The 14,256-nt window shown below is 47.2% G+C and overlaps 1 protein-coding gene across 1 annotated transcript; it reads right to left on the bottom strand.

The window, feature by feature from the left end:
* Positions 1-1,879: 1,879 nt before the first annotated feature.
* BPIFA2 (BPI fold containing family A member 2) lies at positions 1,880-12,803 on the bottom strand. The gene is made up of 9 exons (XM_070421497.1): positions 12,772-12,803; positions 11,828-11,985; positions 9,741-9,882; positions 8,959-9,066; positions 7,465-7,617; positions 4,666-4,747; positions 3,558-3,621; positions 2,600-2,680; positions 1,880-1,993 (listed from the first exon to the last, which is right to left on the bottom strand). Exons 2-8 carry the CDS (start codon positions 11,970-11,972, stop codon positions 2,640-2,642), a joined length of 735 nt encoding a protein of 244 aa, XP_070277598.1. The 5' UTR covers positions 11,973-11,985; positions 12,772-12,803; the 3' UTR covers positions 1,880-1,993; positions 2,600-2,639.
* Positions 12,804-14,256: the final 1,453 nt, after the last annotated feature.

Below are 14,256 nucleotides of genomic sequence, written 5' to 3'. Positions count from 1 at the left end.
CAAATGTCAAGTATCTGGCCCTAGTTAACAGAAAATAATGACTAGTCTTCTATACACCCTCAGTCCCGGGATCCTAGCATTTTCCTGTTCACCCACCCACTCAGCTGTTCTGAAAATGGTGTTACCGTCCAGAAAAGCTTCACCCATTCATTCACCCCACATGGGTAGTGCCTGTACTGCATCTGGTTCTTCTCTGGGCTCTGGGGCTGCTGATCAGAGGAAGATCTCTGCCCTCAGTGATCTCACAGGCAAGAGATTCTCAACCTTCTAGCCCTTTAAATACAGTTCATCATGTTGTGACCCAACCATAAAATTATTTCCTTTGCTACTTCATAACTGTAATGTTGCTACTGTTATGAATCATAATGTAAATGTCTGATATTCAGGATGGTCTTAGGTGGCCCCTGTGAAAGGGTCGTTTGACCACCAAAGGGGTCTGACCCACAGGTTGAGAACCGCTGTCACAGGCTCATGGGGCAGACAGATGAATTGAGTAAGAAGGTAAGAACCATGGCAATGAGAACTAATGCGTCCTGAACACCCTCTCTGAATTGGACAGTGATGACCAGGGAACTTGGTTAGACCTGTAAGTTGGGAAGCACAGTCTTTTTTTTAGGGAGCATTGAGGAGAGGCCCCCACTTGCCTGAGCAGAGCCTTGCAGCTGAGGAGAATTTAGCGAGCTGGAGCTGGAGAAGGAAAGGTGCCCAGTGGATGGAACCGTGTGGACAAAGGCTTGCCACTGACTCGGATTGGTTGCTGCCCAGTCAAATGGGGATAAGAAGGGTGTTTTGGTATAAGGTGTGGTGAGGAATTCATGAGGTCCCCTGTGCCAGCGAAGGCAGCCCTCCACGATGGTGGTGGTCTTAGCATACGCAGTGATACTGTCCCAACCACGTCCAGGCGCAGCCTGGGGACAGCTGAGTTCTGGGGCATGAATGGAGGGGCCTTGGGTGGAGAGAGGAGCTGGTCTCCATGGGACAATGGAACACCACTGGAGCCCTGGCCTCACCAGGCAGGCAGGGCTTTTGTGCAGCGTGCCAGGTGGGCGCACAGGCTCTCGGGGGTGGCGGTAGGAGAGATGGGTGAGCTCTGGGGGCTGGAGACCTTGGGCGCTCTCAGGCACTGCTCGAAGAGATCTCAGCTCCAGTGGAGCCCTCGCCCTTCCAAAGACATGGGTGGGCAGGCCGGCACGTGGCCCAGGCCTCTGAGCTCCTGAGTCCAGTCAGACCAGGTATCCCCTGATTCTCCACAAGTCCTCTCAGGGTCTCTGACCAGGAATGAAGAAAAGCACCAGGTGGGTTAGTGCCCAGAATGTGACTGTCCTATTTCCACTGCCTTCCTAGTCCAGAGTAAGTGCTCAATATATACCCGCTGAATGTGAATAGATGAAGCAAGCGTTCTACCACTGCCACAGACTGGCTGTGTGACTTTAGGTCAGTTTCTTGCTCTCTGTGCCTCCGTATCCCTATTTGTAAAACCAGAAGCTGGTTTTACAAATATATTTTTATTGATTTCAGAGAGGAAGGGGGAGATAGTGAAAGAGACTGAAACATCAATGATGAGAGAGAATCACTGATCGGCTATCCCCTGCACGCCCCCCACCGGAGATTGAGCCCACCACCCAGGCATGTGCCCTTGACCAGAAGCAAACCTGGGACCCTTCAGTCCCCAGGCCGACACTCTAACCACTGAGCCAAACCAGTTAGGGCCCTTCCAGTTCTTGACCCAGGTCTCTACTACCCTACTTGCACCTCCCTCCCCAAATCCCAACTGGAAGGAATGCAACGTGTCACACGGGAGGATGCAGAAGTGGCCTTTATTGCTGGGGGAGGGGAGCGGGTGATGGGCATAGACTGCTGTCTCAACTGTGAAGGCAAGGAGTGGCTGAGAGGGTTTCTTCTGGTCTCAGGCTTTCAGTCCAGTTGGATGGTGGCAGCATCTTCCCAGGGGGAGATACTGCAAGGAAACATGGTCAAGCAACTGGAAATTAATCTGGAATGAGACCACAAGGAGTTAGTTAGGCCACTGACAGCAAAAGGACCCTTGTGGCACCTGCTCTTCACCACACACTACTGCCCAGGCTCTTTCTCACAATACCTTGCAGGGCCTAAGGCCTTGGAGAGGGGACTGGCACCTGTGGTTTGGGGTCTTTCTCTGGCCTCCTTATCCCCTCACTCTGCCCTCCTCTCACCTTAGGAACAGTAACAGATGTAAAGAGACTGACCAGAGCCCAGGACTAGATTCAGGGTTCAGGGCTTTGTAAATAATCAAGATCATGGATCAGTCTGAGGTCAGGGTCAGGGCTCAATCTGTGACTAATTTTAGGGCTTAATAACTGGGGCCAAAGCTCAGCCTGTGACTAGGATCCAGGCACAGTCGAGGTATGTGAGTAAGGACTGGGATTTAGAGTATGACCAGGATCATGGCTCAGCTTGGGACTAGGGTCAAGGCTCAGTCTAAGACCAAGATCAGCAAGATTAGGACTCAGTCTGCTGCAAGAGAAACAAGGGAACCCAATCCTTGCTTTGGCTTCACCATTGTCCCCTAAGGAGGAGCCTCATCCTCCCTTAGCATGGGCCACAGAGCCTGACCCCTCACCAGCTGGGGGCATCACAGCAGTCCTCCTCATCTGCCCTCTTCAGGCATTGACTGGCACGTCGGCTCCCTGCTGACCGTTTTCTGGAGGAACAAAATCAATAGGAAGCTTCATTCTCCACCAAATAGAAAACAGATCCCAATGACCATCACTCTTCAGTGGGTCAGCCTGACAGCGATGAGACCTCAGGCATGCCACTCCACCTCTCTGAGCCTCAGTTTGTTCATCTGTAAAATGGGTATAATGATGGTACCACTCCCACGGGGCTGTTGTGAGGATCCAATGAGATGGTGCATGCAGAGCACAGAGGGATTGCCCAAAGAACCGGACCTGTGGCTATTTCATGGCAAGGTCACCTCCAGGACCCTGACACATTCACTTGATCCATTTCTACTGCTCCAGTATCCCCAGCAATCCCAGACATGCCTGGAGATCCAAAAGCTAAAGAAAGCCCCCAGTGGCTGGAGGAGAAAGCCCAGCTCCTCATAAGAAGAGAAAGAGAAGGGAACGTGTTGATCAGCAGTGTCTGCTGAACATCAGGCTCTTCGTGCTTTTTCTTTTAATCCACGCACCCACCCTACAATGGATGCAATCGTGTTTTCCCAGGAGAAACAGAGGGTGAGAGAGGCAGAGCCGCTTGACCAAGGCCCCACAGTTGCTAAGTAGCAGAGCCAGGATTTGAACTCAGATCTGGCCCATGCTCTTCCTCACATCATTCTGCCAGGCAGCATCTGTGGGTTTTCCAAGGGATGATAGTAGAGAGACCCCAGAGGCCCACAGAACCCCTTCCATTCTGCAAGGATTCCTCCAGCCACACTCTCCCAGCTGACTTAGAAGTGGGTCCTTCTGCTTCTCCAGGGGCCCCTGACCAGACCTGCCTGTGGGGCGGTCTCAGAGCTGCATGCCTGCCCTGGGAAGGCTGCACAGGGAACACCTCTGCTTCCCAGGGGTGTGACTTACTGATGATGTTCTCAACAAACTGCGGACTCAGGGTGCTGATGAAGATACGCAGCAGTGGGCACATCTGAGGGGGAGAGAGGGAGGGAGAAGAGGTGGGGAAGGAGAAAAAAAGATGGATTCATTATCAGCGGGGCATAAACTGCCGGCCACCCACGGAGAGGCTCGTCAGATGGGATCTTAGAACCTTAGGATTCTAGGACACTGGAAAGCGAGAAGTCCAACATCAGAGCACCATCGGATGCTAGATCCCACCAACTACCACCTTCAATCCCAGAGCCTTAAGAATCTAGAGTGTTCACACCCCAGACTCCTACATTCTTAGAAACCTTGAAGTTTGGAACCCTGGAATTTTAGAGGGAAATGGGGCCCTTGGAACCCTACAGCAGTGTTTCTCCTGATTTTGTGTGCAGTTCCCTGGGGATCTGTATAAATGAAAATTCCAGTTCTGCAGGCCTGGGGTGGGGCCTGAGAGTCTGCACTTGTGGCGAGGCCTGTGCTGCAGCTGGAGGACCGCACAGTGAGTGGCGCGGTTCCAGCCCTGGGATTTGCCCTTCGTCGACCAAGATTCCTAGGCCCTTTCTGGAATGACTAATTCAGAGTCCCTGGAACTTTGGGCACGTGCTACATACAGTTTTGCATGATGCACAGGAATCCTGCACATGGTACATATGGTTTTGAATGATGTGCAAATGAAATACCTATTTTATTATAGGTCTGTGTTTATTTTTTTAATTAATTATATTATAAGTGATATTAATTTCTATGAATGGCAGGGATATGAAGTTTTCTTTTAAAAATAAGTGTATTTAAATAAATTTAAATAAGTGGAGTTGTGTCGATTAAAGGAACACATTAGCTACAAACACAATATTCTAACATGGATATGACAAATAGCTCAAGTTTGGGACCCAGTGATTTCAGCTGATGTCAGGCCTCTGCTCCCCTCCCACACCTCCCAAGCCGAGTAAAGAGGAGCCGGTTCCAGCTGACAGCCCAGTGAGAAGCTTGCACCTTAGAAGGAGCGGGGCCCAGAGAGCACAGCCAGGCCTGTAAATGTGCACTGCCCCCCACCAGGCCTGGCTCTGGGCTCCAGGAGTGGAGGACTCACCTGGTTCTGCACCAGGAAGGACACAGTGTCGCTCAGGAAGCTGCTTATGGTGCCTGAGAGCTTGTTGATCAGTGTGCTCTGTCTGGAAAAGAGAGAGAAGTAATAAATCATGCTTGAGTGGGCAGAGCTGCCAAGCCTTAGGCAGCGGGGAGAGGGTGGGAGATGGCAGAGCACCTTGAAGGCAGGGAAACAAACCCCAGGGACACTAAGGTGCCTTTCTAAGCACAGACAGAGCCTCCCTCTATCCAGGGGAATCCTCACTTATAATCCCACTAGAGGCCCGGTACACGAATTTGTGCACGGTGGGGTCCCTCTGGGTGGCCTGCAGGGATTGGGCTGAAACCCACAGTCCAACGCTGCCTGCAGCTCCTACTGCCACTCCTGCTCATCCTCGCCCCACTGTGCCTGCTGCAGGCTCGCACCCAATCAGTCCCTATTGGGAGAGGCTCGTGCTGCCGCAGCAGCGCTTGCCAACCATGAGCCCTATGTCTGGCGTCTTCCCAAGGGGAGTGGCCTGCAGGATCTGGCTGAAACCGGCTCTCCGACATCCCACGAGGGGTCCCGGATTGCAAGAGGGCACAGGCCAGGCCGAGGGACCCCATCAGTGCACAATTAGGGCCAGGGAGGGACCGAGGGAAGGCTCCAGAGCGTGTCTGGCCAGTCTCACTCAATCCTGATCGGCCAGACCCCAGCAGCAAGCTAACCTACAGGTTGGAGCATCTGCACCCTGGTGGTCAGTGCACATCATAGCGAATGGTTGAACAGCCTTAGCATATCATTAGCATATTATGCTTTGATTGGTTGTTTGGTTGTTCTGCCATTCGGTCTATTTGCATATTACCCCCTTTTTATATAGGATGTCTGACCAGCGACTCCCCCCAATGCCTCATGAGAATCTCATCACAACCCCCTTCATTCAACAAATATTATAGCACAGCAACGATGTACAAGGACCAAGCTAGACTGGGACATAGGATGAACAAAGCACAAACAGCTCTTAAGCTGGTACCCAAACATTAAACAAGTCTTGCTAAGGCTGGCTCCTTCACACCTTCCCACCTCCTCAGGGCAGCCCCCTCTGACTACTCCCCTAAGGAAGGGCTTTGTATTATGGTTCCCTGATAAGTGTGCTGCTCTGCCCAGGGCTTATGCCATCTGACATCTTCCTTGAGAGCTCTTTATTAAGGGGCTGAATGCTCGCCTATCTGCCTTTCCATCCGGACAAAAAGCACAACAGCAGGGTCCTTGTCTGTTCTCATCAGTAAGTTCTCCAGAGCTCAGAACACTGCCTGTCTGGCACATAGTAGGTGCTCAAGACACTATTAAGCTGAAAGAATGAATGAAGTAAACATACAATTAAATGTATGATGACAACTTGTGATAAGTACTCTGAAGGGTGGGAGTAGGCACTTTTGAGAGGAGGAAACCTGTTTTAGACGCTGAAGGATGAGAGTCCATTGAGGTGAGATTGGGAGGCGAGGGGTGGGGGCGGGGAAGGGGAGGAGGTAGCGAGGACAGCCCTGCACAGGTCTGGAGGTGGGAAAGAGGGACAGAGCAAAGTCCAGTGTGTTTGCCAGGAGAGAACAAGGAGAGAGTGAAGTGAGATGAGGATGGGACAGGTCAGGCAGAGCCCACATGGTCATGGGGAGGGTTTGGGATTCCATCCAAAGCAGAAAGAAAAGCCCTGAGAGGATTTGGAGCAGCAGAGTGGGAAGCCATTCTATAGATGTGGACACTGAGACCCAGAGGTAGGAGGAATTCCCTGGGGCTACAGGCAAAGCAGTGTCCAGCAGGGCTCAGAGCTCTGAATTGCATCCCAGCTTTTCCAACAAACATAGGCCCTTGGAGCCTTTGTTTGGCTTTAGGGGGTCTTTAGGCAACCTGTGCTCAGATCCCCAGGTGGAGGTAGGGTGGATTGACCCTCTTCCCTGCCAAAGCCAACCTGCTCCAGTCCTCAACTTCCAGAGCATTTCTCCTGTCCCAGCCACGGCCAGGGTCACCCATTCTCCCTTAACCCTCTTCCAGGGACCAAACCTGCTCTTTCAATCACACAGTTTAAGATGTAGATTTTGTGGATTAACAGGGATCAGTGATTTAAATGGATAGGATTAAATTCTCAAGATCTCATTTCAGGAATTTTCCAGAAGGTGGAGAACAATTTGGAGACAATCTGAAATTAGAGCCCATGGTGGACATTTCCTCCTCTTCCTCCTCCCAACTAGAGGCAAGAAGGTAAATACAACTGATGCTGATGCTGATGACGATGATTGAGATAACAATGAAGGGGTAATTCTTCAAGAAGACATAGCAATCCTAAATATGCATGCCCCTAACTACCGAGCTTCAAAAAGCAAGAACCAAAACTCTGCTAGAGCTGAAAGGTGAAGTAAGCAAATTCATGATTCTAGTTGGAGAGGTCAACACTCCTGCCTCAGTCACCGTGGGGAGAACAAGGGGACACAAAACCAGCTTGGACGCTATTCTTACTGAGAGCTTAGTGTGTGCCAGGCTTTATGCTAACTACTTGTATTTTATCATTTCGTCAGCTCAGCAGCCTATACGTAGGCATTACTGTCATCTTCAGTTTACATATATGAAAACCGGGGCTCAGAGAGGTTAAGTCGATGGCAAAGTTACAAGTTAGTGACAAAGCTGGTATTTGAACCAAGGCCTGTCTGACTGCAGAGCCTAAACCCTTTTTCACCACATTGTGCCATCTCCCAGGGGCAGGAAGAGGGCTGAAATTAGGGTCCTTCGCTCCTCTGAGAGCCCACCTCACTTGAGATGGATGGGACTTACTCGCCCAACAAGGTGAATGAGATGCTGTCTGGGTCGCTGGCGCAATCTGTCAAGACCACTCTGGAGTCACCACTCTTGGGATCAGTTTCAACTTCGACAGTAGCCAGGAGGTCCAAGGTAACGTTCAGGTGGACTGCCTTCCCAACGAGAGGCCTGCAGACAATAAGATTCACAGTGAGAAGAGTCTAGAAGACCTTTCACATCGCCCACTCGGTTCCTCCACCTGTGCGGACACTATTCAGGATATCTATGGAGAATGTCATCATTGTCCACATTCTTTATGGGATATAACATATTTGCATTAGGGCTTCTTCTCCTGATCTCCAAGGTTTGGTTCCTATGAAAATTTTATATAGCAGCACACTAATAATTAAAATAATAATAATAATAATAGGTAACATTTATTGAGCATAAATTATGTTAGGCACTTTTAGAGGGTATTTTAACTGGATTAATCCATCTAATTATTACAGCAATACCATAAGGGAAACTACTATTATTATTATTGCTATTTCAGAATGAGGAAGCATTGATATAGAGAGGTTAAGTAACTATCCTAAGATCTCATAGCTAATGCATGATGAATTGACAGTGTACTCAATTTATAAAGATTTATCCACATCTATTTCTTTTAAAGTAATTAATATACTTTAAAATTATATTCTTCTACCATGTGCTTTCATGTATTTGTGGATTGTAATGAAAAAAAAATAAACAAAATAGAAACAGATTCATAGAACAGACTGGCTGTCAGAGGGAAGGGGGCTTAAGGGTTGGGTAAAATAGGTGAAGGGATTAAGCAAAAAAAAAAAAACAACACCCAAAACTCATGGAAACAGATAACAGTATGGTGATTTCCAGAGGGAAAGGGGCCTCGGGGAGGCAGAAGAGAGTAAAGAGGGGATAAATGGTGTTGGAAGGAGACTAGACTTTGGATGGTGAGCGTGCCATGCAATGTGCAGATGATGTATTGTAGAATTGTATACTTGAAACCTATATAATTTTATTGGCCAATGTAACCCCAATAAGTTCAATAAAAAATAAATTAAAAAAATAAAATTTTATTTTTCACATATTCCCTTTATTATAAGCTATACACTATTATATGCATTTATCTGTAATGGTCACTGCTATTTAAAGAGAATCTTGAGAGACAAAATAATGCTAGAGAAAATTTTGCCAAAGACTTGTTAATGTTTGACCTATTTATTTTTGCAAATTTTACTATTAGATAAATGTTATAATTCCAGAAATATATTTAATGGAGAATTCTTTTAAGGGAGACTTGGTTCTGGCCAAAGTTTATTAGAACTTTTTAAAGGTTAGGATTTTAGAGCTAGAAAAGCTCCCTTTTTACAGATGGGGAGACTGAGGCCCAAGGCCACTAAGTGGTGTGGAAAAGTGCCTGGTTCTAGCTTGGAGGACCATTGGCTGTGCTGCACTGCCCCCCCCCCCCCCCCCCGCCCCAATTCCCAGCTTCTAATGCATACTCACAGGGTCAAGGAGACATCAGCAGATGTGGGGAACCTCAGGCGAACGCCTTGGCCATCAGGAGTTGGTTCGGCTTTGAAATTCAAGATGTGGACATTACTGATTTTCAACCTGTGTAACAACCAGAATTCACCCTTGTCATTCCTCATGACAGCCATTTGCTGAGCTCTTCTCTCTGCAGCATGTTGCTGAGCATTTGGGCCTCATCAGCCTTGCCTATTTTGGTCTTTCCCATAGCCCTCCTCAGAGGTTGATTGTCTCCATTCTATGGCGTGGCACACTGAGGACCAGCAGCTGTGATCCCCCCCGCAAGATACCAAGGAAGAGCAATCGCCTGAGCCAGAATTCGAACTCACAACTATTTGACTCCAAAATTCTATGTGTGGAGCCAGCGGGCGTGGATTTCAGTTTCCTCTCTCCTGAGGGGATTTGAAAGTTTATTCTCAGCTGTATTTAGAGAGGAGAGTCTCATTCCCTGGAAAAGGGAATCCAGGCACCAGCAAACAGGTGGAGGTGAGAGTGAAGAGAACCTTCCCCCTGACCCTGAAATTACAGGATGTGGAAGCTGAAACTCATGTGATGCTCAGATTGGTCGTGTGGCCCTGCCTCTAATTTACTCAGGCTCTGGTGGGCCTGGCCTCAGACCACGTGGGCTCTGTGGGAAGAACAAGTTTTGTTGCCTTTCTGCCTTTAACCTGAAATTTACACCCCTCCCCAAAAGACATGTATTTTCCCCTCCCTTTTTTTTTTTGAGCAAAGATCTCCACCAGGAAGCACCAACTCACCCCAAAGCGTGGCCCCCTTTAAATATTTTAGAAAGGGCATCATTCAACACAGCTTTAGCTTGGTGGAACGTGTCCTGGATGGCTTGCCACCTATCGGTATCCCGAAACAGGTTCAAGTCCTCCTTCAGGTTCTGAAGAATATCTGGCAAAAACAATTGCTATTTAGTGTTATGTACCACTTATGAAGCTGCTACTATGCACCAGGTACTAGAAAAGACTGCCTGTGTTATTTCCTTTAATCTTCATAACAACTCAATGAGGTAGATATCGACAGTATCTGGATTTTACAGATGAGGAAATAAGAATGAAAAGTTTAAGAAACATGCCTGAAGACATACAGCTACAGAGCCCCTCTTCCTTCCATGCTGTCTTCATACTAATATATACTCATTTTTAATCAACAAACCAACCAATCAATTGACCAGGCAATTCATAATGATTATACACCTGCTTCTAGTAGTGATGGGCGGGGGGGGGGGGGGGGGGGGTGTCTATTGCTCTAAATGAGATGTCTACATAAGTTTGAAAAAGTAGGTCAATAAACAAAGATATGGAAAATCTAGAATTAAGGAAAAAATATGACTTCAACCCATAAAAGTGACAAATTGGAATCCCAGGATGAGAGCTTTGCAGCAGGCCCAGAGAGCAATAATTCACACAGGAGCAGGATGACAAAGTGTCTTAATAGGAGGTCCCTAGTGAAAAGAGGGATTAATAGAATAAATGACATGGCAGATGTAGAATGCAGTATATGAGAAGAGTTAAGGATATGTGTGCAAAATATTTCAAGTGAAAAACAGCAAGGCAATTACTAACTCAAGGAAAAACAAAAGAATGTACTGGAGAAGGTATGTAATCATAGTGCTTCAACTTGGCTATGCAATGGACAGTATCTACCTGGTTATAATGATGCAAATAAAAAATGCCAACATAAATAAAACTGTGGAGCTAAGGAGACTGAACTTGGGGTGGTGAACACACAGTACAGTGTACAGATGATGTGTTGTGGAATTGTGCACCTGAAACCTGTATAACCCCAATCAATCAATAAAATAAATAAATAAAACTATGTCTGGTCTTAGGTGACCTTAACTCAGACACTTCTGTTTCTGAGCTTAGTTTTCTCAGCAGTGAAATTAAAGATGGGAGTCCCTTCCATATCTTTGAAAATTGCCTGACAATATTTGAAAAAGGCAGTCATTTACAGAAGTGACTAACTCCTATAAACATGTTTGTCAATGTGCTGTTAATTTTCCAGAAAATAAAAAGAAAGCCAAGTTCTTTTGAGTAATCAGAATTAAAAGGAGATTCAATTAACTATAAAAATAGGCATATAGCTACCTATGGTAGGTGAAGTTAATACAAATCAATAAGAAAAGTAAACAACCCAACAGAGTAATATGCTAAGGATATGAACAAAATACTTAAGTTAAAATATATAAAAAGATTAAAATATGAAAAAAAATGAGTGGATTCTTTTATAATTAGAGAACTTTAAAGTGAAAGGCGTTAGAGTCTTTCATCTTATGAGTCTGGCAAAACATTTAAGTTGTCCATACCAGTGCCATCAAGGGAATAGAGTGAAATATCCTTTGAACTTTTGAAATCTCGCTTTTAGGAACTTATGCTATGTATAGACTAGAAACATGATATAATATGTACAAGGATATTCATTTAAGCATTGCATGTTTATAGAAAAATAATAAGTGGCCTGGCCAGCGTGGTTCAGTGGTTGAGTATAGACCTATGAACCAGGAGGTCACGGTTCCATTCCAGGTTGGGACACATGCCTGGGTTGTGGGCTCGATTCCCAGTAGGATGCGATCAGGAGGCAGCCAATCGATGATTCTTTCTCATCATTGATGTTTCTATCTCTCTCTCCTGCTCCCTTCCTCTCTGAAATCAATAAAAATTTAAATAAATAAATAAATAAATAAATAGTAAGCAAATGAGCCAGGAAGTGACTAACCACCTTTCCTAGTAAACCATCCCTAAAGGGCAGCCCCTGGTGGCCGCCCCTGGAAATGCAGCATAATGTTTAGGAAACAGGTTCTGGGTGCCACCTATTATCACCCTTATTGACTCACCTTCAAGGTCCGAACGTCCTTTATCAAAAACAGGTCTCAGACGGTCTACAATGTCACTCACGCCTTCGCCAAGTGAGTGAATAATACCCGCTGAGGTCCCAGAGATCAGGCCACACAAGAGAACAAGTTTCCAAAGCTGAAACATCTTGTGCTGACACCTGGACACTCATAGGAGAAACAGGAGTGAGAATTACCCAGAGGGAAAAGGAGTTTTCAATGAGCAGCCCCCCTCTTTCACTTAACATTCCTTTAAGATAGAGGTGGCTATCTCCTGTTTTACAGATGGGCAGCCCAGCTCAGAAAGCTAGAGCAACTTGCCCAGAAACACACAGCCAGTGAGTGGACAAGCTGCAATTTGAGAAGTCACACTTGACTACAAATTCATGATCTTTACAAAAGGGTTTCTGCCATATGCTGGCTTCTTTGCCTGGAACATCTGTCCTCTTCTTTGCATTTTCAACCTATTGTCTCTCTGGCTTCAGTAAGACATCGTGTCCTCTAGGGAGCCTACTGTAGGCCCCTCCCCAGAGTCTAGGTTAGGGAGCTTTACCCCACCGTTTCTTCTGCATTCGTTCTCTGATCAGAGTCCTGGGTGCCAATTACCTGATGACCTGTCTGCCTCTATCACCAGCCTGTGAACTCTTTAGACGAGGAATGGTGACATTTCCCTGTCAAATCCTCAGCCCCCATAAAATCCCTGTAGTCAGGACAGTTCAACGAATAACTCTTTGCTGAATAAAAGTATGAACAAATAAACGGGCGCTATATCATGACCCTGCATTGCCCATCAGTTTGACACTTCTCTGAATATAATTATCTATCTCTTAATTTGCTATATTCAACATATTAGTGAATCCAAGCTGTCCTAGTCCTCTGTCTCTAGCCCCCAAAGCCTTCTGAAGACCACCCTGTGGGGAGTGGTCAGAGGCAAGCCCACCACTCACAGGTTTGGAGGAGGATGATCGTGAATCCTTGTTCTCCTGCACGGTCTCCTGGGATTCTTCTGGGTGGTGGTGGCCCTTATATTGGTAGCCACAGAATGGGAGGCTGCGCATGGAAGCAAGTCCTGTTTCCGGGGCCATCTGAGGAGACGCCAAAGAAAATAACAACCCCTGTCCAGGATGAGCAGAGAGACTTCCAACCCAAAGTCCAGCCAGGACGCTGGGATTGAAATGTGTGGCTTTGGGAGGACTTTCTGCCAAGACTAAGACCAGGCTCTCATGGAGTCTCCAGCTGCCAAGACGATGGCCTTTGTGAGTGGGGGGTAAGGTGAAGACTGAGAATAGACAAATTAGAGAATTTGCTGGTGGGGAATCTATAGTGATCATCAGCCTATTTCTGTCATCATTTGGAAACTGAGGCTCAGAGAGGGGAAGTAACCAGCCTGAGGTCACCCAGCAAGACAAGGACAAAAATGAGACCAGGATTGTGGTCCACAGAAGTTCAGGGTCAGTAACCAGAAAGGCCACTCTACCCAATCCTCTGGTGCCCAAGTGCTTTCATGGCGGAGCCAGCCTCGGTTCAAATGTTTGCAATGATGGGGAGCTCACTACCTCTTAAGATTGCCTGTTCCATCTACTTAGAGTTTCTCCTGAGAGTGAACAAAATCTGCCTCCCTTTACCCCCATATGTGGGCAACAGTGCAGCCCAGAAAGGTTAAGCACCGTGCCTGAGGTCGCACAGCCAGTGTCAGGAGACACACACACCAGCCTCACCCCTGGAGCACTTGCTTCATCCACTCTACTCTCAATGCAGCAGCAGGTGTGTCACTCAGCTTAAAGCCAAAGTCCTACCGTGCCCTACAGGAGCCTGTGTCATCTGGTCACTGTCTCTCCAAACTCATCTCCTACCTGTCCCTGCTGGCCCCTACCTCTCTTCCTTCTATTCCAGAAGGTTCTGACCTCTTTCCTGCTTTGGGCTTTGCATAAGCCATTCTCTCTGCCCATGACTCTCCTCTCCAGCTGCTCCCAGCTCTTGATGTCACCTCTTCAGAACCCCTCTCACTGCCCACATGAGGTGGCGCCTCTCCATTATCACCACCTCAGCTCCTTGATTGCTTCTTTCACAGAACATCACCACAATTTCATTTTTTCAAATATGTTTTTATTGATTTTTGAGCGAGATGAAGGGAGAGGGAGATAGAAGCATCCGTGAGAGAGAAATGTCCATGGGCTGCCTCCTGCAAGCTGCCTACTACCCGGGCATGTGCCCTGACCGGGAATCAAACCTGCGACCTCTTGTTCCATGGGAAGACACTCAACCAACTGAGCCACACCAACCAGGCCACAATGTGATTTTGTTAAAAAACGTGTTCATTGCCCTCAGCAAATTGTTACCACCCTGTGCTCTGAGGCTTTCCTCAAATGTGGGTTTCAAAGGCTCTGACTTGTCTCTAGAATGCTCTAAACCTTTCTCTGGGGCATCCGATA

Source organism: Myotis yumanensis, unplaced genomic scaffold, assembly GCF_028538775.1.
Source record: "Myotis yumanensis isolate MYYU_CA2020_CCGP unplaced genomic scaffold, mMyoYum1.0.hap1 SCAF_7, whole genome shotgun sequence".
In the NCBI taxonomy this organism is placed as follows: Eukaryota; Metazoa; Chordata; class Mammalia; order Chiroptera; family Vespertilionidae; genus Myotis; species Myotis yumanensis.
The sequence above is the reverse complement of the archived record's forward strand: the minus strand, read 5'-3'. Positions and strand labels throughout refer to the sequence as shown.